This window comes from Puntigrus tetrazona, chromosome 8 (assembly GCF_018831695.1).
Source record: "Puntigrus tetrazona isolate hp1 chromosome 8, ASM1883169v1, whole genome shotgun sequence".
Classification (NCBI taxonomy): domain Eukaryota; kingdom Metazoa; phylum Chordata; class Actinopteri; order Cypriniformes; family Cyprinidae; genus Puntigrus; species Puntigrus tetrazona.
This window is the reverse complement of record NC_056706.1, coordinates 6,975,858-6,999,221: the sequence shown is the minus strand read 5'-3', so window position 1 is coordinate 6,999,221 and position 23,364 is coordinate 6,975,858. Positions and strand designations below refer to the sequence as shown.

The 23,364-nt window shown below is 35.5% G+C and overlaps 2 protein-coding genes across 2 annotated transcripts in view; one reads left to right on the top strand and one right to left on the bottom strand.

The window, feature by feature from the left end:
• xpr1a (xenotropic and polytropic retrovirus receptor 1a) overlaps positions 1–23,364 on the top strand; it is a 181,081-nt gene that overhangs the window by 57,208 nt on the left and 100,509 nt on the right.
• The window catches only part of LOC122350510 (xenotropic and polytropic retrovirus receptor 1 homolog), a 49,235-nt gene continuing 29,430 nt past the window's right edge, over positions 3,560–23,364 (bottom strand). The window contains 10 exon segments of the mRNA XM_043247047.1: positions 3,560–3,807; positions 5,042–5,193; positions 5,195–5,208; positions 7,767–7,946; positions 8,908–9,092; positions 9,198–9,282; positions 10,066–10,149; positions 10,343–10,492; positions 11,169–11,389; positions 14,255–14,356. Of these exon segments, the coding sequence (XP_043102982.1) occupies positions 3,575–3,807; positions 5,042–5,193; positions 5,195–5,208; positions 7,767–7,946; positions 8,908–9,092; positions 9,198–9,282; positions 10,066–10,149; positions 10,343–10,492; positions 11,169–11,389; positions 14,255–14,356 (1,406 nt within the window). The 3' untranslated portion in view covers positions 3,560–3,574.

Below are 23,364 nucleotides of genomic sequence, written 5' to 3'. Positions count from 1 at the left end.
CATCGGTCTTAATAAAGCCTTTCACACGCTGCCATGCAGGCGCCAGGAATACAGCAAAGGACATTTTTTGCCAGAACACATAATAGCCCTGTCCACCCTATTTCAGCCCTGATCTACGAGTGCCCATGCTGAATATGTTGTCTTGAGGTTACACGAAAATCCAGATGTTCACCCCATAAGACCCTTTAACAGCGCAATGCAAGTTTAATCTCTTCACACTGGCCAGAGGCAATCTGAAGAAGCTTGGGTTGGGTTTCAGGCTTTGTTTCACACTTTACAATTCAAGATATTTTTTCATTTAATACAAATGACATAACACTATGCACTATGACAAAACCTTTCACTCCAATTTAAACAAAATTTCTATAGATCACCTACAAAAACCAAGGCATTTACCTATATAAGTATTAAATGTACAGAATATATCATGTATGGTGGGCCCTACAAAAATCTGAAGCAATACAACTACAAATAAAAAGGTTAAAATTTAAACTGCAATGGTTCACATTGTGTTAATTTTATTTATACAGTATTTTTTGATTAAATAAATATGTATAAAAGACTCTTACCGACCACCAATAATTGAACAGTAATGTTCATTGAAGTATATGACCCATTATATTTTTCCTTTCAACAAGACAAATGGATATTTGGTCAAATTGAGCTCAACAGCATCCACCAGTTAGAACAATAAATAGTGTTACTTCCTTAACGTATCAATCAATTTTAAGTAAATATTCTATGAAATATTCTATGAAATTTGTCATCACTATATCTAAAGTCAGGCCATCTGCCACCCTACTCTTTACATATCAGCATCAGACACTAAAAAACCCGTTCCGGTCGACTGCTACTGAACACACTGATTTTAGGTTAATCTCATTAATACTATGGCAGATGTATGTAAACATGAACCACGATGACCCAAACCCATTTCCCAGAGGACCACAAATCCCTCTCAACATCCCTCCGAGTGCTCGGACACAGAAGACACATTTTCTTTTATTCAACACTGACAGCTTTTAGGTGTCTTTGGTAATAGAGTACAGAATGGAAAATAGAATGTGTCAATCTCCGCACCTGACCACACGACAGCTACATGACAAAAGTAAATAAAAAGAGATTGGAAAAAAATCCAAACTAACACTGACCATGTATGTTCACTGATTAATATGTACTAATCTGTAATATTTATGCGCATGCTGGGGGTTGACATTAGTGAAGTTTAAAATCAAGCTGTGATTTGTGAGTAAGCAGTCAATCATTGCTGCATACCCCAGCTGGACCTTGTGTATTCCTGGGGTCCGCATGAAATGGTTTCTAGTCTAATAAAGCCATCAGAGCAGGTAAACACCTGTCTACGTACAAATCTCTATAGCTCTCCTCTAAAATGCTTGTTTTGATCAAAGATCCAGGTCTGATACGGAGTTTGAGAGAAAAAAAATCCAATCATATTTCAGTGCTTCAGAGCTTCATCATTATTCCAGCAATACACTCACACCGTTCAGTCTCGCCATAGGCAGGCAATTACAGCTCAACCTCCTCTGGATAGTCCATTTTTTCTTCATTTCCTCTTTTCTTTTTCTCTGTCTCGCTTTATATTTTCTCTCCCCTTTAATCGTTTCTTAGTGTTCACAAAATGCTTTCTGTTTGCATTTTGCTCCGTCTTGTTGGATGTCATTGAGTTCTTCAGCTGAGCTTAAGCTCAGGCCGGCATTTCTCATTAAAGTTTAAATTAAATCTTTGAGGATATCGACTCTCTACCAGTTCTACAATCATTTCTACAATGAAACAGAGCACTAAATATGAAAGCAGGCGTAATGGGGTTATTGACGGATAAGAACCACTTACCAATGTAAAACTTGTAGTCATAATGCCAAGGTGCAGGGGGTAACACATTAAACTTCAATAATCAAAGTTCACAAAAGCTTACACATCATTCAGCATTGTCTTTCGTCTCTATTACTAATCTCATGACTATGTTAATTTAAACATTAGTTATGCTCAGACATGCTGCAGTCCTTTGGGATTCGCTTACATGAAAACTAATATAAATTGAATCCACAGACTGATTTATCTGGGCAGCTTGCTAGGGCGAACATCAGTTTCAATCAGGGCGCAAATGATGGAGGTGATTTCTGATGCATTCATGTATTAAACAAGCTCTTTGCCAGGAACGTCTCGAGCGGATCCTAATGAATGCATCAAATGCGTGGCAAGTTTGCCATGTTGGATTAAATGCGGCCTCTTTTAGTCATATGAGGCAGATGCTCTCGGCCGCGGTCCAGACTTCATCTATATCACTGATACAGAGATGTTTCTAATACACACTGAAGTCTAGAGTAAAATGCGCCCATGCTTGATATTTAAACACTGACATTTGAGGGAAATAATCAGAAACGGTTGTGTGCATATAAATAATGAAATGGATGAAGCGGCTTAGCCGAGTGCTTTGAGATCGATTTGGGCTGAAGTTGTTTTTCTGAAGAGATACGGGAAGGAATGTGTGATAAGAGAGAGCGTGAGACAGACCGAGAAAGACATGTTTGAGCAGCAGTCTTTGCGCTTCAGATGGATTTCAGTGGCAGAATAATCAGACGGTAATTGTGGATAGAAATGTGGAATATGTCTGGAATCTTAATGGCATGCTTTTAAACTCTCTAAGAGTTTATATGAACCGAATGTTGGATAATTACTGTGATCGAATGCATAATGTGATGTTTGGTGACAAATGAGTTTTTATAAAGTAGCCAGCACTTTTTTAAATGCATAAATGTAATTCCAACCTGTTTATTATACAGCTTTTATTACATTATAAAAAATGCCAGTCTTATTGCAATTCATTTCTAACATAAACCGTAGATGCTTGTTGTTTATGTTGCTATATAACCAGACAAGACAAGACAAGACAAGGACAGGCTCAGGGTCATTTTTTCTTTCTCTGCTTTTCTCAAAACATGCCTTTGTTGCCCATTCATCTGTATCTGTAGGCAAACAATGGCACCCAGGTGCTCTCTTTGTACAGAACATTTTACACAAGTCAGTGCTAGATTATAACAGCAATTTCCACAGAACAGTAAAACAACATCATTATAGCAATGCAAACAAGCTTTAACCAGATTCTATAAAAGCAAAACGTCTAGAGTTTCTTTAAACTTTTTTAATTCTTTCATTTTTTAATTCTGTCATTAATTACTCACTGTGATGTTCTTCTAAACCCTTAAGACTCAAATTAAGATATTTTAGATGAAACCCGAGAGCTCTCTGCCCAAGCATAGACAGCAACTACCAAGTTTAAGGCCCAGAAAAGCAGTTGTTAAAATAGTCCATTTGACATCAGTGTTTTACCCGCAATTTTATGAAGTTACGAGAAAACATTTCTTCAACAATTTCATTTCTTCTGTGTCAGTCTTTGTCTTTCTATGCAGGGTCAGAAGGCTCTCAGATTTACTGAAAAATATCTATCAGTATTCCAGAGATGAATATATGTCTGTAGGTTTGGAACTACATAAGGGCGAGTAATTAATGACAGAATTTTGAGACAACTACATTCACCAAACTTGGCTCAAACTATTCATAATATGTAATTAATTACAGTTTGTCTGTTTTTACCTTTATGAGTTCTGTAGAGGGCTGCGAATGTGACCACAAAGAAGGTGGTGGAGTATTTCCCAGCATTCACCAGGTGAGGGAAGGCCCTCCTGGTGTCACGGTAACGTCGCAGACACTGAACAAACCGCAGCCAGGCAGGCAGACAGTGGATGATGGCCCGAACTCCATAAGAATAGCTGTTACACCTTTCATCACCTTATGTAAGAGGAGACAAATATAAATGCAAATTGATATTTCCAAGACTGCATTCTCTATATAGTAGTCATTTTAAAACACATATAAACATAAAACCAAGATTTTTTATTACAAATTACATGATGGTGACCTACAAAAGTAAATTACTAGAAAATAACAATTATGATTTGTTATTAAAAATCTTGTGAATTTAGTTTTAATGAACTGAAACATATTTACGTATATACATTAATATGTAAATACGCAAATCACTATAATTACATGAACTTGTACTACATATATCTGTCATGTGTAATGAGTTGAATATAACAAACAAGTGAGTAATATTATCAGAAATATGTTATCTTATTTAAAAATTATATTGAAATTATATAATACTACTACTAACGCAACTAAAAATAATACAGTAATACAAAATATGTATTATTAATATTTAGCGCTGTCAAACGAATAATCGCAATTAATCACATTCAAAATAAAAGTTTTTGTTTACATAATATGTGTGTACTGTGTATATTTATTATGCATATATAAAAACATACAGACATACAGCATACGTTTTGAAAACATTTACATGTATATATTTATATTCACATGAATATCATACATCAGTATATTTAATATATAAATGTAACATATTTTTCTTAAATGTATACATGCATGTGTGTGTATATATGCATAATAAATATATACATATATTATGTAAACAAAGCTTTTTTTGGATTGCAATTAATCGTTTGACAGCCTTATTAATATTAGAATTAAAAATATAAAAGTATAAACTTCATTAAGAAAAGAAATAATTGAACAAATATTTTGAGCCTATTTATCATATTTGGAAGTAAAAATTTGATTAAACCGTACTGTTAAGCTTTGTTGCTCACATTTCTTACTCTCTCATTGTCTTGCTCACTTACTTTCCCTCCTCTTCTTTCTCAGTATTTTCTTTTATTTCTGAGCTGGTGTGACAAATTTCTGCACCATTAGACAGCCGCTGATGCTCTGAATTTCCTGGTCCATTTCACATGACAAACTCCACTGAACCTGAAGAGCTCCTGTCTATGTTGACACTGCCAGTACAATCTTAATTCATGAGCAAGAGCAACTAATCATAAAGAACCATTCACTTACAATTACATCTAATGCTGAAATTAAGATGGTTCGACATGAACGGCTCAGTCAGTCAAAACCTGAATCAGTCCAATCAAAGATGGCTTCTTTCTGAATCAATTACCATATGTGTAGGGCAGTAAACCGCGGTGATCTCCCCACTGCAGCTCCATGCTGTAGTAGCAGACCAAATACTCCAGATCCGACAGCACAATGACCAGAGAATTGAGCTGATCTGCCAGCCAGAAGTCTGCAAACTCCACGCTGTGAACGGGCGGTGAACACACGGAACTACAAACACAGAATATATGAAGATAAAATATTCATACATTATATAGTGCTTAAAGGATATTATTGAAAACAATAATAAACAGGAGAAATCGCCACAAGTATTTTTCTCTCAAAATGAGGTTATGTATAACAGTTCATCCCTAAGGCAGAGTGAACTCTATGAGACAGCGAATGAAAATCTTAATGAGAACTCAGATGGCTGAAAGAAAATCAATGGGGTTTTTATTGGATGATCATCAGCTCACTGATCTAACCAATAAACCAGCTCAGACTGTGCATCATGCGTGTCACATGACCACATATTTAATCATGCAAAGCTCAGCTGTCTGTGATTGAAAGACCACTTAAATTTTTAAAAAGTTTTATGCCATGTTGAATTATGTTATTTGGATATAGATTATGATTATTGAAGTATCTTCTGTGTGATTTCAGGGTAAACAGCAGCTTTGCATTCAAATGTAAAATGTGCTTTTTATATGCACGCACATAGAACTTTTACAAATAGAACTATTAGAACAATACAGCTAAATAGAACAATTACAATAATAAAAAACTATAATAACAATTCTTTTTTACAATATAATTGTAATATACAATAAAAATTTTTTTAATGTGAACAAATGAATATGTTTAAAAAAAATAAACACATATATAGACATAATAAATACATTAAATAAATTATAAAATAAAATAAAAATTACAAAATTAGACAACAAAAATAAACAATATATATAATAAATAAATTAAATAATGTGTAAGAAAATGTATATATATATATATATAATATACATACAGGCTACATGCTAACTAAAACCTTTGTTGCCCTTGAGTCACATTTTTCCTCATATTTTTCCACATCGCACTACCCTATGAAATGAAATTTTATCTCTCTGCCTTCAGGCCACTGCTGACATTTCCCAGCGACACAGTTTTGCACTACACCGATCTATGCCATCATACTCTTGAGGCTCAAATGCCAGTGAAAATCGATATCTCCCTACAAAAAACCCTGATCAGTTATTTTTACCTGATGAAACAGGTAAAGGCAGTCCTGAATGTGAGGTACATTTCAAGGTTACAGCTGCATGTGCGATGCGCAGCTTGAGTGTGACAGTGCGTTTGCGCTTTAGGAGGAAAGCCACCCACTGTTTGGCCATCAGTACATGTCGGTTTTAATCTACAGGAAGTGTGTGTGTGTGTGTCTGCGTGTGCTCCAAGGAATAAGGCTCCAGTCTAGGTCAATTAGATGTGGGGAGGGCAGTGAGACAGAGGCAGGCGGCTGCTGATGGCTCCATCCCAATAATGATTGCACAGGCACAGACTTCACATCCGCAGAGATAGAGCTGCAATCTATTTTCCCTCACCTCACTGCCCCATGCCTCACACAGAGACACACACATAATCACACACATGTATGCGCAAAGACCTCACTCAAACGTTCTGCACACACAGTTTGGGGTCAGTAATATAGGTTTTGAAAAAAATTAACACTTTTATTCAGCAAGGAACTATAAACTGGAAAAAAGTGAGAGTAAAGATATTAGAAGTAAAGAGCAAAGATTTATATTTCAAAGAAATTACGGTATTTTGAACTTTTTAGTCATCAAGGAATAATCAGTTATGATTTTATAACTTTATAACTTTATAACGCGCAATTCTGAAAAAAAAAATTAATAAAAATCGCATTAAGCTTTTATATTTTTTATTCTAGTGGTGAAAACAGGCTTTCATATGTATGTGTATAATATGATGTAAAATATTGTAATATGGTTTGGTGTTTTCAAGACTAAAAATAATAAGGAATGTTGCCAAATCAGCATATTAAAACTATATTTATGAAGGACACTTAAGACTAGAGTAATGACTGCTAAAAATTTTGAAATAAATAAAAATTATAATTACATTATAATTTATATCCAAATAGAAAATAATTGTTTTATACTGAACTAATATTTCACAATATATTTCTGGATTTTTGATCAGATAAATGCAGCCTTTGTGAGCATAAAAGAAAAAAAATTTCCAAACTTTTGAACAGTAGTGTACATGAACACAGTATCTCAAATGTTCACACAAGCTAAGGATGAAACAACTGTTACTACTATAAAACTACAGAAACATACTGAGAAGATGAAATACATAAAGCAGCTTGTGCACTGAAATGAGTCAATTAGCTAATTTAACTGAATTTGTTAGAAAGGTGTTTCTAACAGGTGGTTTTGCTATTAGCAGAATGATTCTAGTGAAAACATTAACATTTTATGATCTTAAGACAGGATATGGTGATTGCAAATGCAGTTTATAACCCACTTTGCTTGTAATCTGACACAAGTTAAACAGGATATTTAATGAGAAGAACTGGGACTTTTAAAATCCATCTGGAACCGATTGGATCATAAAATACGGGTGTAGCATATCTGTGTGGAGCCAATTAACAGCATGCAATAGCCATTGCCGCCCACATTATGTTGGCATAAAAGGTTTTTTACTATTTATCATTCATTTTTTGTGGCTATAGAAGCTGTATGTTTATAAAATGTAATAGTTGTGTCCCTCACCAGAAGTTTGATGAGCCAGAAACGGGATTTGTAGTAGGCAGTTTTGAAAGGGTTGATGAGGAAGAGCACCATGAAGCCATAGAGGATGAGTGGGTTTGCCTGCATAGGGAGCCAAGTGTTGTCCGCAAACAGACAGGATAGGATGCTGAGACACCACAACACCCCTAAAAATCCAGCAATCTACAGCGAAAGAAAGGAAAAAAGACCAAACTGAACATTCAGATGCATTATTATTCTTTTTTAAAACATCAAAATCTTTACTTTACTTTCCTAATATTTTGTCTATCAGAATAGACTGTCCTTATAGCAACACACTAGTTCAAAAGTTTTGGCCCAGAAAGATTTTTTAATCTCTTATTTTACTTAAAAATGTATTTAATTGAAAAAGTTTTATTCAGAATGGATGCATTAAATTAGGTATATTGAAGTAAACCATTTATAATGCTACTTGTGAACTTTCTATTCATCAGTGAATATTGAATAGAGATCTTGGTTTTAACAAACATATTGAGCAGCACAGCTTTTTCAACACCGATAATAAATTGAAATGGAAATTCAGTTTTTTATTAAGTAAATAAATTACATCAAAATAGAGAACCTTTTAAAATTCTAATAATATTTCACAATATTAGTATTGTTACTGGTTTCATTCATTAAAATTCCCTTATTATGGGTTTTGAAATGTTCATATTTTGGTTTTAGGAAATTCGAACAACAGGTTGACACGCATGCAACATCAAAAAACATTTCATTTTCTTATAATATGCATTTGCTTTCATTCAGACCAACGGCAACATGACCAACGAGTGGACGGGCAATATGATGATGTTTCATGCTGATGTCATCATGAATTGGCTTGAGACTTTTTAAAAATTGTTTCAATGATTTAGAGTAGACTCTTTCTTTTGAGAGAACTTCATACAAGCTGCACTGTCACATTTAAAACTTTGCAGGATGTTTTCATTCACTTAGAGATGTTTTACCCTGAATGAAAGATCATTTTCAAAAATCCGTAATAGGGGCACGTAAAATAAAATGCAGCCTTTCTAAGCACTTCTAACAGAAATCTAACAGACCCCAAACTTTTAAAAGGCAGTGTATATACAGATTTCCAAGTTCACTTTTGCATGACGTGTCTCACCTCAAACAGATGTTGATGTGAAAGATTGTTTCGAGGGTTCAGCTCAAAGATCAGCACATGATTGACACCCGCCTGCCTCCAGCCATACGTGTTTATCCCCAAGAGAAAGAGAAACTGAATCAACAGGAAACCACCGCGGTAGATGCGTATCAGCGGCCAGATGTTCAGATGACGAAAGAAAAAGCACCTGAGAATAAAGGATCAGTCAAACAGCTGGATTTTCAACGAGGCTGTATAAATTGCATATGGCTTATAAACATGCTGTGTGAAAAAAACTGGGTTAAAAACTGTACCAATAAGGACAAAGGCGACAGCCAGGACAATGAAGACTCCACAATACAGTCCTACACGAAAAGTGGTCCAGGCGGGTGCAGGCTGAGGTTGAGAGAAAGGACATTTAAATCAGTACATCAGCATTTGTTATTCTGCTGCAGTTGTTATTCTAAAGCTCTAGCACCCCACAATATTCAGGAAAACAAATAAAATGCATCTCACTATAACTTTTCTAATACAATGCGCACCTATTCTGAATAAAATAGATTTGCATTACCATTTGCACATGGGTTATTTTAAAAAAAAATCATCAGCAGCATTTCAAGCTCAGTCATTAGTCAAGAACAGTTAAGGATATGCCCTCAACTAAAACAAACCTGTTGACTTTTTTCTAATTCACAACCACATCATTTTTTAGATTTATGTTATGCAAAGGAAGGTAGAGACACATACTTTCTCCCTATTAAAGGCAAAACAGTACCTTATTCCTGCAGTGTTTTGTACTTGATGTTCCAAGCACAGGTGTATCTCTCCACCCACGCTGCTTTTTACATTATATAGTTCCTGAGTACTTACACAACTGTGATTGACCTAGAACTAAAAGTACTGCATGAAAAAACACTGCAGATATGTTTTTCATTGGCTGCTTGCTATTATGTTATTCCTCACCTAGCATATTTGCTGCTTTTCATGTGGGTTTTGCTTTAGTTATTTGTTCATAAAATAATTAAATCCTAAAAACAGACTACATGCACTTTACTCGAAGTGACTTTGGTATATAAAATAACTTTGATTCTACCAATAATAAATGCTAATTACCACAATTGCTGCATGCATGTATGAGTGTGTGTGTGTGTGTTTGTACTATCAGAGTTTGTTTTTCACCTGGGCTGCTCCAAGAGGTGGAACTCTGAGCCTCTTCATAGCCTTCTGACGGTCACCTCCTTCTAGCTCCGTGGTCACCAGGGCCTGGGCACAAAAGGATTAGAGGTCAGGAAGCATTCTTAAGTTTAGGCATTCCAGCCCTGAATTCTACTTCATTCTAATGTGCTCTAGGGGTTTAAGAATCATTCATCCGTTTCAGCAGCTACTAAAGCCAATGCAATTAGATCATGATATGAGCAGGAAGTCAGAAGTCCAAATGTGGAGCCAGGCAGTCTACCTCGGTCTCAGAGATGAGCTGTGTGATCTTCTTACAGGTGTAGAATGGAGCCACCTCCACGTGAGCCACACGCCAATCAGCTCCTCGCTGTGTGTCCAGAATCTTGTCATGTTTCTTCAGAATCTTACGGAATCCGGTAAAATTCAGATTCTGTATGTGATTAGAGTAAATCAGTATATGAAATCAAGAATTCTCGTCCTTTTTCCTGCAAATCTTAAACAAGAGTAGTTATTCAGTTCTTTATAGTGAGACACATCTACCCAGTCCTTTAATTACTGCTATTTAGAATAACAGAATAAAATAATTAGACATTATAAAAAAAAAACATTCAGTTCTGTGCACTTTGGTTAACCCTGGAAATTGTTCTGTGGGTTGATAAAAAGCTAAAAAGTAATTAATAGTAAAAACATAAAATAAATAAAATACAATAATACAAATGTAAAAAATGTAAATGTTTAAACCTCTCTCATGCTATTTTAACTTTTAAAAAGATCATTTTTTTCTCATGTTATTTGTTTTGTTACATGTCGTATTTGAGTTTTTGCTATGTCACACCACAGGACCGAGTCCTACTATCCATATATAAATAAATAAATTGGATGCAATTGTGTCTTCAAACTCTATCCAAATACTATCCTAATGCTTGTAAAGTGTAGAGGAAGTACAGTAAAATTAATGAGAATTCCTCTGAAAAGACAAGTATAGGTGATCACCAGCATATGAGATTCACCTTGTCAGCAGAGGAAAAAGGAAAAAAAAGGGGGGAAAGTTCAAAAAACTCAAGAGGGAATCAGGACAACAATAAAAACCATGACAAATAGCAGACCTGGTAGTTCTGCAGAAGGATGAGGCTGAGGTAGAACTCGCTGAAAGCCAGCTGCAGGTCTTTGATGTTGCGATGTTTGTTGCGCTCTTTATTGGACAAAGGCAACACCGTTTTGCGGCGACTGCGCAGCCCTGGAGCATTGCTCTCCCGCTGGGCATCCAGAGACGTCTGCAGCTCATTCTGCAAAGTTGCAAATCTGCGCTGCGCCTCAGCCAGTTTCTCTGTGAAAAACCAAAAAGAGGAGACAATATTAATGATTCAGTTTAATGGGCAATTATCATTTCATTTGATTTATGGCCTTTGGGAGAACACGGAAAACAAAAAGCCTGGTTGTACACCAGATGGAAAATTACATCTTAAATGTATTAAAACTATCTGACTACATCTACCGAGACATACAGCCTGCTTGGCTTACAACCCTGCAATGATATGCACCAGAATCCATTTTGCTTGACAAATAAATCCCTCATTCTACCCATCAACTGGAAAGTAAAGCAGACAGATTTCCTGTTAGAGATGAGCCTCTTCCTGTAAGGGTGATATCTCAGACAGCATTATCCACGCTGGCCTGCATCCCAGCTCAGTTTGGTGAACAGGACCATGCTCACACATCTCACTTTCAGAGGAAGGAAACGGGATATTATGTTCATCAGACATGTAAATACTAGGAGTCCTGTTGGCGTATGTGTTATACAGTCCCTAAGCAAGGGAGGAAAAGAGAGGAAGAGAACTGTCACCCCCAGGCAATGATTACCCAATTATCTCTACTAATGTGTTTTTCTCAGGGTAGTCTACTTCCAATATTTCACAGGAGTAAATTACAAATGATTTTTTAAATGTATTTGAAGGGTTTATTAGCAAAAATTAATAGCTTTAATGTTTGTAACACTTATATAATGTTTTTGTATTATGTTAACATGTTTTTATTGTTTTTTATTGTTACTTATCTATGTTTTTACATAATCAAAATAACCCAAATGCAGTTTGATTGAGATTAAATGGAATGAAATAAAAAAAAAGTAATCAAAATTAAACTTTTCAAAAAGTAAAAATTAAAAAAATACCACTATATACATCACATAAAAATGCTTTTTATTTTTATTGAATACTTATTCAATACATTGTACAATTTGTTTAATATTAAGGCTTTAAAAAATATAATTTATTATACATTTCCACATTTATAAATTTAATATTTGTTCATCAGATGGAATTTTTTTTCTTACGGATAAATGCATGAATGGCATTTTTTTTTTTTTTTATTCTCAAAGAACTTGAAGAAACAAACAACACACAGTTTGGACTGCATTAATAATTCAGATACGTATAAGATGAGATGAGTGGAAAGAGTCCAGGAAAATACTGTCTGTGTACAAAGATTTGATCTTTCTTTGATGTAATGTGAATTTAGTGTCCAGTCAACTATAAAAGTCTGACTAAGATCTGCGCTTCAGCAGGCTGAACATAGCTAAGATGGTGATAAGAATTTATGTGCTTAGCAGATCTTGTCCACTGGGACAAAGACTGCATGTACTCAAGGTTTAGAAGCTATGTTGTTAATTCAGGACCACTCTGGGGGAGGCAGGGGTTTCAGCCATAACACAGTCTGGGTCAACTAGAATTAGTTATAGTGCACTAACAGCGGCTGCCATCCTAATATAGATTTCAATTCTAAAAGGCTTCTTATATGATAACGCCTTACGTTTCATTAAGTTAAACCTTTAAATCTGACCTGTGCATGGACAACATTATCTGCTGAATAATTAAACTAGTGTTTATGTTTGAATATTGTTCCTTTTCTGTTTTATCTAATGCTATTTAAACTTTGTTTTGTCTCATTTTGTCCTTGTGGGCAACAACATCCATGTGTTTTTCCACAAGGGCAAAATAAAAGTATGGGGTCAGAGATTTTTCCAGCTTAATGTACTTGCCAGCTTTCTTTTGCTGGGCAGCTCGATTAGAGTTTATTTTGGTCCGTATGTCAAACCTGCAGCACTGATGAATGATTTTCAGGGGCAACTGGAAGATAACACCATTCATGCTGTCCTTTTATTTTAAATTATTAATGCACATCTGTTTCTTTGTTTCAAAATAAATGCTGATCCATCTGTCTCAGCTCATTCTGAGATTTTTATTTAGACTGAGAATTAGCTGCTGTTATATTGCCAATGCAATGCAATAATGCATCAATGTGCAAACAAAGCATCAGTCTTATATTTTAAACATTTGTTTGTTATGCCATCCCTGAACCAGTCACTAGAGGCAGTAGAACTCAGACATTCCTGCTTCTCTGAAGTCAAAGCAACAACACAGCTTATGTTGCAGTGTGCATATATTATCACTCCAAACATAGTCTATTCCCCTTGACGCATGTCAAAATGACTACGGCAGGCATTACCTATTACATCATGTTCCCAAATAGTGCTGTACACCCAGACCTCATGCACAGGGAATCCCTTGACGGCATTTAGCTGGCCACTGAAGTTCAACCACACACAGTAAAGATTGTTTCCACTTGCGCTGTTTATGAGTTACAGAAATAATGCTATACTTGTAACCAAATGCATTACATTTAGATTATTAAAAATTAAATATAAACAAATTAATGCTTAAAGCTTTTTTTAATCCTCAGAAAAAAATATTGTTAGAGAGATTAGGGATATGTGCACTTTATACTTGTGGGAAGATGTAAGTGTTTATTATATATCTATGTATCTATGCATCTACGTATCTGTGAATCTATGCATCTATGTATCTGTGTATCTATCTATCTATGTATCTGTGTATCTATCTATCTATCTATATATCTATCTATCTATCTATCTATTTATATCTTTTTAGATTTAAGTAAAAGTATTAAAGATATAGATACATGATACATGATAAAAACTGTAGTTTATATATTAGCGTAATATATTACATTACACATTTAAGGTAATAAAATTACTCTACTTTTTCATTACTTTTAGATTACTTTTGACCTAAATCGTTCGACCTAATTGTAGTCTGAATCATATTATGCAATCCAGATAACTCATAACCAGTTACTACCCATTTTTTCTTCAACACTGTAGGGAAAACAATACCTGAATAGAATGTGTTGATTTTGGAGAGCTCCTTTTCACACGTCTGAAAGAACTTCTCTTCAAACTTGGCATAATACCGTTTGACAGTGTCTTCATCTGTGACTGAAAGAGATAAAACACAAAAGATGTAAATCTGCGTTCACGTTCGTATTCAGCATTGGGCGCTAATCCACTCAGACTAGAGATTCATACATCCCAAAATCCACATCAACATGCATAGCCTCTATCCTTTATGCCGGAGGGAGTTTTCAGTTTTGAAAACCAGTGTTTTGAGCTTCAAACAGCAAATCGTAAATCCCAGATTTCGAATGTAATATATACGTAATTATGTTCAAATGTAGACAGTAAAAGTTAAAGCAAATGTTTGATATTGAAACATGTTGTACAGTGCAGCTGTCTGTCTCTTCCTCTTTACTGACTTTAGAAAAGGAAGAATGCCTGAGGCATTTGGCTGCCAAAGTTGTCTCTCTTTATAAATAAGCCAGAGTCAGGTAAAAGCTTTTAGCATCTATTATAAGAGGGTATTAATCAGATACAACTGCTTGCATCTACTTAAGGTTATATAGACCATGCATCAAATATTGCCTTTGCAAATAATCTAGTAAAGTCAGCTTCATTAACAAACATGTCTGTGGGTTCTGTGGCTACACCTTATTTCAGTGGCTTTAATGCATGTTACTTATCTTTTCTACTGATGATACCAAGGCAGTTATGTCTTGTTTATGTCTCGTTACATACATTAAATAAGACATAAATACAATTTCATGTCACCTTGCCAGAAAATTGAAACAAATAGCACAGCTTGTAACAAGAAAAAGCATGTATACTCATTAGGTCTGGGTTGTCACGGTAACAAGAGGAAGCCCTGTGTGATGTCTTAAGTGGTGTCTTCCTGCTGTTCACTGCGAGAGCCCTCGTTAGCCTTACAATGGCTTTATGGCTCTGTCGTGACCCGGACACAAAGGATCATGACTTCGGCAAGAGACTCACTTTAGAGGGAAATGAGAGACGAAGAGACCAGATCTCCCCCAATATTAAAAGAATTCAAACATGCTAAATAGTGGATGAAGCACTGAAGTCGTATGGACATGGTCCTTAATACATTTTTTGACCCTTGAACGTGTTAATTGCAACGCTGCTTAATTTGTGTTCCGAAGATTAACAAAGGTCTTACAGGTTTGGAAGGACACAAGGGTAATTATTGACAGAATTGTAATTTTTGGGGGAACTATCCTCTCAAAATCATTCAGTTGTGTTGATGAATGTCAGCCCTAAAAGGCATGCTATATTGTCCTTGATATTACCTCTAAATTATGTTTTTATACTTGTTTTTTACTTTTTTATAAAACATAATAACATATATATTGTTAGTAATGTTTCAAGCACATATTTAAAAAAAATATGTTTACACGATTATTTGTACAGCACTTTTGAGAAAAATGTTTCCATGTAAGTATCATATTATACATGGCTTTTGGAACGGTTATTTTAGAAATTTCAACCATTCATGTATTGCAATGCATTACGTGTTGTCCCAACAATATTAACCACAGGGTTTTAATCAACAAACAACAATATTTATGCACATTTTATGCATGCAGGTCTTATATATGGTTATAAAGATATTGATTTACATTGCAAGCTATGAATTACATCTTACCAAATAAATATCAACAGCTGAATAAAATGCATACTGAAGAAGTCATTTTCATTTTTTTCTTGAATAATCTCAATACTGATAATATCAAAAATCAAACTACAAATACTGAAAATCCAAAACATAATCCTGATGTTTCAGAAAAGTGTCTTTTAGATTTTGTCTAAAGGTGAACTAAACTTAAAAAAAATAAAATAAAATCTTAAAAAACAAAAACAAATGTGTCAGTCTTTACAGGGTTAAATCTCAAACTGACGCTGCATTGGATTTGTACAAAACCACGTTTACGCTTTAATTTAGAAAGTGAAGCACAGAACCCTGACACAGCACACTTTTCCTGACTAAGGAGCTCGCTATCTGTTAAATCCTGCACATAAATCCTATAAAGCTGCAACTAACACTCTTTTGCTTATCTGGGGTTATTTCTCTCTCTCATCATACCGTCTCCTGACAGGCTCACATGAATATAACATTTTCCCTCTGGGTGCCTAGATTTACCAGACCGAACTGTGCCCATGGATCAAGGGATCAAACTGTGCATTGTTTTACCCAAAAAGCCCTGCAGGAAGAGGATTCATCGGTCTAGTCTTTCGGAATAAAAAGCTAAAAGTTTTTTTTTCCTTTTCCAATTCTTTCCCACCAGGATTACAATGCAAGACCGGCAATTTCAAATGAGTATGTACGCGATTTAACAGCATTGCTTGTATTGTCCAGAGCGAGTGATATCATCGCTCAAGAGAAAGTTAGTGGTGGCGAGCGGTGATTCCTCGACCGAAAGCTGTATGACCTCGCATTTTACAATCCATTTAACCGCCTCAATGCTGTTTATCGTTCTCGTCTTGCTGTTTGCATTGTCTTGCCTCTGCAAACATGGATGCGGGTCCCTTATCTCCCCTCTACACGGAGATCTCAATCATCGCAGTTGAATTAAACTGTTCGCCTGGCAGCAATAAAGAGGCACGGGAAATGCGCAGTTGTTGGAGGTTTTTACGAGGACCCGTCATCCTGAGTAAATTAGAGAGGGTGATTATTCGCTCTCGCTGGCACGCTCTATTAAAAGGCTGAAGTGTGTGGGTGGGATTGCAGGAGGACAGCCGAGCGGCAGAACCCGTTAAGCAGGAATGATGCATGCTGGGAAAGAGACACAAAGTGAAAACATGAAACGCAGCACATAAAAGCCTCTTCCAACCATCCGTTCGCCACCCTGCCCCCTTGCTAAGTTCAACCAGATCCTCAGAGATGAAGGAAAACCCTCGAAGCCACCCCAGTCTCTCCACCAGCGCTCTCGTCCCTCAAGCCACAATTAGCCCGTCCAATCGGGAAGCTTCTAGAGTCGGGAGGTGATTAGCAATGCACATTAAGTGTCTATATAGTCTACATAGTGTAAATAACGTGTGCTGTTTAAAAGTAAAGTAAGCATGAGGGAGAAGGTCTCCGTCTAGACTCATTCATCAAAGATCCGTTCAGCACACTGAGAGTGTAAATCGTGGTTTCTGTAGGGTAGGGGGTGGGGGTGAGGAGGGATTCCCGGCAGCATCCAGACCGGACGAATGCATTAGGAAGCGGGGCGGATGACACAGATGGGATGTGAAATGGATGGTGGGGTATGAAATCTGAGCAGGTCTGAGACATGACACTGCTACTGAGTTGGTTCACAAAAATGACACAATGAAATATTCAGCTGAACATGTCATTCTGGCAAGATACTTTTAGCAACTATTTGCTAGTCCCTGTTCACTTCGTGTGTGTGTATATATATATATATATATATATATATATATATATATATATATATATATATATATACACACACACACACATATATACACATACATACATACACACTTTTTAGAATAGTTAAAAATGAAAACTGCATTATAATTGACAATTCTTTATTTACAATGTAAATTAATCAGTTAAAAAATGTAAAACCATGCCACAAGAATAAGCTGTTTTATTCAAATCAAAGTGTAAATACACTTAGATATCCGTGTGGTATGGCTGTCACAGAACCACATTTTTTTTGTGTACTAAAAGTATTCTCTCACTTCATAAAATACAGATTGAACCACAGATGGAATATTTTTCATGATTTCTTTCATACTTTTCTGCATCTTGACAGTGGCAATTGTTTGGCAGTCAATGGGACAGTCAAACGTGTCCTGATTTTCATCCAAAATATGTAAAATGTTGTTGCAAGGATGAACAAATTTTTTTACGAGTGATTAATGACAAAATTTTCATTTTGGGGCGGAGTAAGTTAATGGTCTACGATTTCAGCAATCCAAAACCATTTCTGCTGAAATAAAAAAATGCTGTTTTGGGCAAAACATTTTTAGTTGTCCCTAATTTGCCTCAATTTTATCTCAGTATCAGAAGAAACACCCACTGACCGTTGCCTGAATGTCTGATGCATATCGCACAAAGAACTTGAAACACTTCAAGAGTTCTGAAGCTGTCATCGGATTGGATGAATTATACCGAATTTTCGGGAGATGTGCGAGTGGCGTTCTTTAAATGCGATGCAACACAAAATAAAACGTGATTGGTTTGCTTTTTCTTCCTTATCTGTAGCTCACCGTGACAAATGTATAATTTTAGAGTTCAGGAATTCATTTAACAAACATGTTGTCCTGGCCTCATTTGAAAGCGCTCAAGCGAGTGAGCTGTCCGTGGTTCTGAAGTTGTGTTCCAACTGTCGAACAATCCCAAAAAAACTCTTTAAACTGTTTGTTTTGAACAATCCGTTTTTAAACTTCTATAATGAGACATTCCAACTCATTCTCAAAGCACTGAGAGAAAAGCTACAATTAAGAAGGCATTCGTGATTCCACAGTTTGACCTAAATCTTTCAAACTGCATCACAGGAGCCCTCAAAATAATAAGCTTCAAAAGTGCACAACTATTTCAATGTAAACTTTCTTTTCATCCTCCCGACCGCTATTCTCAGGATATCAGATGAGAAGATCTGCTCCACGTCAGATCAACACGGAGTCATTCCACTCACCAAGTATGTGACTTGACAGTAAATGCTTGTAAACATAATTTGGGTGACTTAGGCGACCCTACCATCTGCAGTCTATTAGAGAACAGTACAGACAGGATATTTTCCTGTAACTGTGTTAGGGATTCTTGGGGTGGAAATGTCGCATGAGAGTTAATCTGGAATCATTATAGACTGGAGAGCTTATTCTTACTAACTGAACAGATTTAAGGACACATTAACAGAGAATCTGAGTGGAAATAATAGGAAAAGTTCAATATGAGAACAGCCCTTAGTACAACTACGAGTGCATCTCTAAAAGGATTGTCTGCTTATCTCCGCATAATCCCTCATAACGCACATACGAAAAAAATATTCAGAGACCTGTCTTAAAATATCTCTGTCTTTAGCTGATGTGGGAATGCAGAGCTGACGCTGAGATTGGCAGTGTGCCGACCCCTGCTGAGCATCTCAGCTGTGAAGTGTTATCAGTCCAGCTCACAGTCAGACACAGGCCAGACGTCTGCAAGCTCTGCCTTAAAAACAGCTCCATCACGGCCCTGTGAAGATTGCACTCTCTCTCTGACTCACAGGAAGCTAGAAAGGTCACTGATAAAACATCCACTGAAGATTTGTCTCCTTTGTTTAACTCAGATACTTATTTTAAATGCCATGAGTTTAGGTTCACGATGAGAGGAAATGTCTGTCTGGCAAATGTATTCAATATACAGGTATACTAATAAAGTACGAACTGCATATGAATAAGAAAACTGCTGGGGAACATTTCTAATAAAAAAATAAAACAAAACAAAACAAAACAAAACACACAGGGTGAAATACTAAAATACAATAACACTTTACAGAATAATACATATCTGATATTGTAAAACATAGTAAAGTATATAGAAAAAAAGACCAAAGTATGGCACATTTAGCGACCATCAAAACCCAAATCTAAACCACAGTATGTTCTTTTATTTTATCACGTTTAATTAAATCTGCTTGTCCAAAATGTTCATTTTAAATAAAAGTACAATGCTTTCTGGTCGTGCAGCACATCTATATTTAGTCCTCTTTAAAAGTAAGAGTTTTCTTGAATTAATCATGACATAAAAACATTGTCTACCTCAGCATGCATTCACAGCAGAGACATTTCACTGCACTTTGTCTGAACCAAAATGGAGTAAGCATGGTACTTTAAAACTTGTTTCACCTGGTTTTCTTCAGGTGCAAAGTTTGTTACAAAGGCAGGGCTCCACTGTGACGCAGCAGAGGTAATGTCACCTCTGAGAATGGCAGAACGGAGCTTTCAATTATCTTCAGGCAGCATGTCTGCAGGCCAAGAGGCTTATGAAACAAAAGACTTATTAATCTCGTCCCCAGCGGTGAGCTCTGTCCTCTGAATTAGCAGGGGTGCATATTTTAGCACCTCTGTGCACAAGTGCTGCATCTCATCTCTGCTAAATGTCAGAGAACAGAGCTCTACAAAGAACACATTAATATGAGCTAGCCACAGTTTCAAAGTTTGGGTTCAGTATGTTTTTTAAAGCCTCTTATGGTCACCAAAGCTGCATTTACTAGATTTTTCTATATCAATATGTTTTAAAACATATTTCTGTTATTGTAAAGTAAAACTACTCTAGCTTATCACATGATCCACATGATTAAAGCGCCTCATTATGGATTTTTGAAAATTACCTTTAATGCAATGTGTAACAGATCTCTAAGTGAATGAAAACATCCTGCAAAGTTTAAAATCTGAAACTGTCTCTCAAAAGAAATAGTCGATTCTGAATAACTGAAGCACGTCGTTTTTAAAATGAAATATTAGAATATTGCCCACCCACTTGTTGGTCTTTTCGTGTTGTTCTAAATGAAAATGCAAATTCATTCTTTGCCACTAGGTGCTGCTTTTGAAGTGGTTAAAGCTCACAAACACTGCTTTAAACTGACCGATCAATGGACTGATTTGGAAAAATTAATTGTTGAAAGAATCGTTTGGGAGTGCGTGTTTTTTGACATTAAATGCATGTCAACTAGTTGTTTGGAACTCACAAAATATGACCCATAATATTAAAAAAATATATTAACACAGGCCTACTGATTTGGTGCTCAAGAAACATTTCTTATTGTTATTAATGTTGAAATCGACTGCTTGAAATTTTTGTACAAAATGTCATGCTTTTTTTAATTCATGACGGTTCAAAAAGAACCGTTCAAAAGAACAGTCATTTATTTATTTATTTATTTTTTTGTGGCATTTAAATTTGTCTTTATTGTCATTTTTGATCAATTTAATGCATTCTTGCTGAATAAAAACATAATTTAAAAACCTTCTTCATTTCATTTTACAATATTACAATGCAAACACAAAACAACAAGCAGGTTTCATTTGGTCAGAAAATGGAGCATATTTTATGCTAATTCTCAAACATTACATACAATGTTAGTCTCTTTTCAACATGATTCTAATAACACTAAGAGAGTTCATATGTTTAACAGCCATATTCAAGGTATCTTAAATTTTACAACCAATTAGGCACAGCTATTACCTTAATAAGCCTGCTAATTCAGAGATTACTCTAATGAATAATGAGCTGATTTAAATGCTTTAGGCAGAATGAACACGAGTGGGTAGTTTAAATCATGTGACACATTACTACTCTCTATTCTCCTCTCTCTCTCTTCAAACCTAAATAGCACGTCTCATTATCACCGCCTCCCTTAAGTATCTTTGCAAAGACAGTAACCAGTTTATGGATACATTCCACTGCTCTTTCGGGCCCATTACACACACACACACACACACACACACACACACACACACACAGGTGCCCATACAGCTCTATTACAGCTGCCAAGCAAGAACGAGAGCCGGGTGGAAGCATTTTGACAGGATCTCAAGATACAGAGGACTCTGATAATGCCCAAGCCGGATACAATGCCTCCAGAATTGGATCCAGATTTTTAGCGGATATCCTACCTCTTATGCCTCTGAAAGGAATTTAGAGTCTGTGATCAATATGTTTGGTCTATTTTCCGGGAACAAAAAGATTTTGATGTATACTGACCTACTCTGCTATGTACCAAAAGCGGCAAACCCACAATTCTGCCTAATCCAGTCCATCTTTGAGACAATAACAAGTAAGGCAATGTCAACACACCTGTTTCATTTAATCTACACTACAAGTGAACATCACAACATGATAAAAGTACATTGCTCACCATAATCAAAGCCCATTCTATGTGCAATCTAGACAGCTTTGCTGATTTTAATGGGAGCAATGACATTCTGATAGGGTGTTAAACATGCTCTGTTTCATTTCTGTTCCATGTCACTTCACTCCCCGACCTGCCCAATCCATCATATGTCTTGTTCGGCAATAACTGTAATAATACTAATTTGTCATTTCTATTGTAGAATAGACATGTTGAGGTAAACTCTGTAGCCATTTGTAAAACATGAAAGAGCACCACGCTCCATAGTCTTGTTGCTGATGACAGTCATAAGCTGTCTCGCATCTATAGGGCACTTCAACGACACATTCAAACAGCGGTTAATGAGATGTCTCGCATTTCTGCCTCCTTTGGCCCTCTTGAGACCAGCACAAGACACACAGCAGCTGCTCCCTGCTTTCTGAAGACTCTCCAAATGTGTGTGTGTGTGTGTGTGTTTGTGTGAGTCTGTGTGTGTGTGAGAGAGAGAAAGAGAGAGAGAGAGAGACAGACATGTGCTTGTATGTGTGCATGTGTTTTTTATTTTGTCGCATGAGATGTACAAATTGAATGATTTGTTACATTACAAAGGTGGCAAGGAAGCAACAATTACCAAGTAATAAAATATGAAATTAAGGAATTAAAATGATAAACTATATCATAATTATCATATATACTATAATTATATAATTTATAAAAAATAAATAAAATGAACAAAATTGTATATATATATATATATATATATATATATATATATATATATATATATATATATATATATATATATACATATATACACACACACATACTTTTAATATTTTTGAATTTCCATTCATTAAAATTTTAATATATACTTTATTAAAAAATATATTTTAATTAATTAATATATTTTAAAGGGTAATTTATTACTGTCATGGTAGTAAAATAAGCAGAATTGTACAATATTCATCTTACATTCTTTTATAGATGAAGAGTTTATTTGCAAAAACAGGTAACTTGTGTAAAAGGTAAAATTATGTTTTTTATTGTGCATGCCAATTAATCTCAATCAAACAGCAGCTGGATAATTTTAAATAGGTTAAAATAATTAAAACATTCAGCAAACTAACACAATAAAGCACAACAAAAACATGATAACAATAAAAAACATAATTAATATACAATAAAAGTGAAAAATTAACAAGCAAAGATTCAAACACAGATTTTTTAGAACACTACACGTGTTCTAAAGCAGAAAAATTCTGCTCTTTCTTT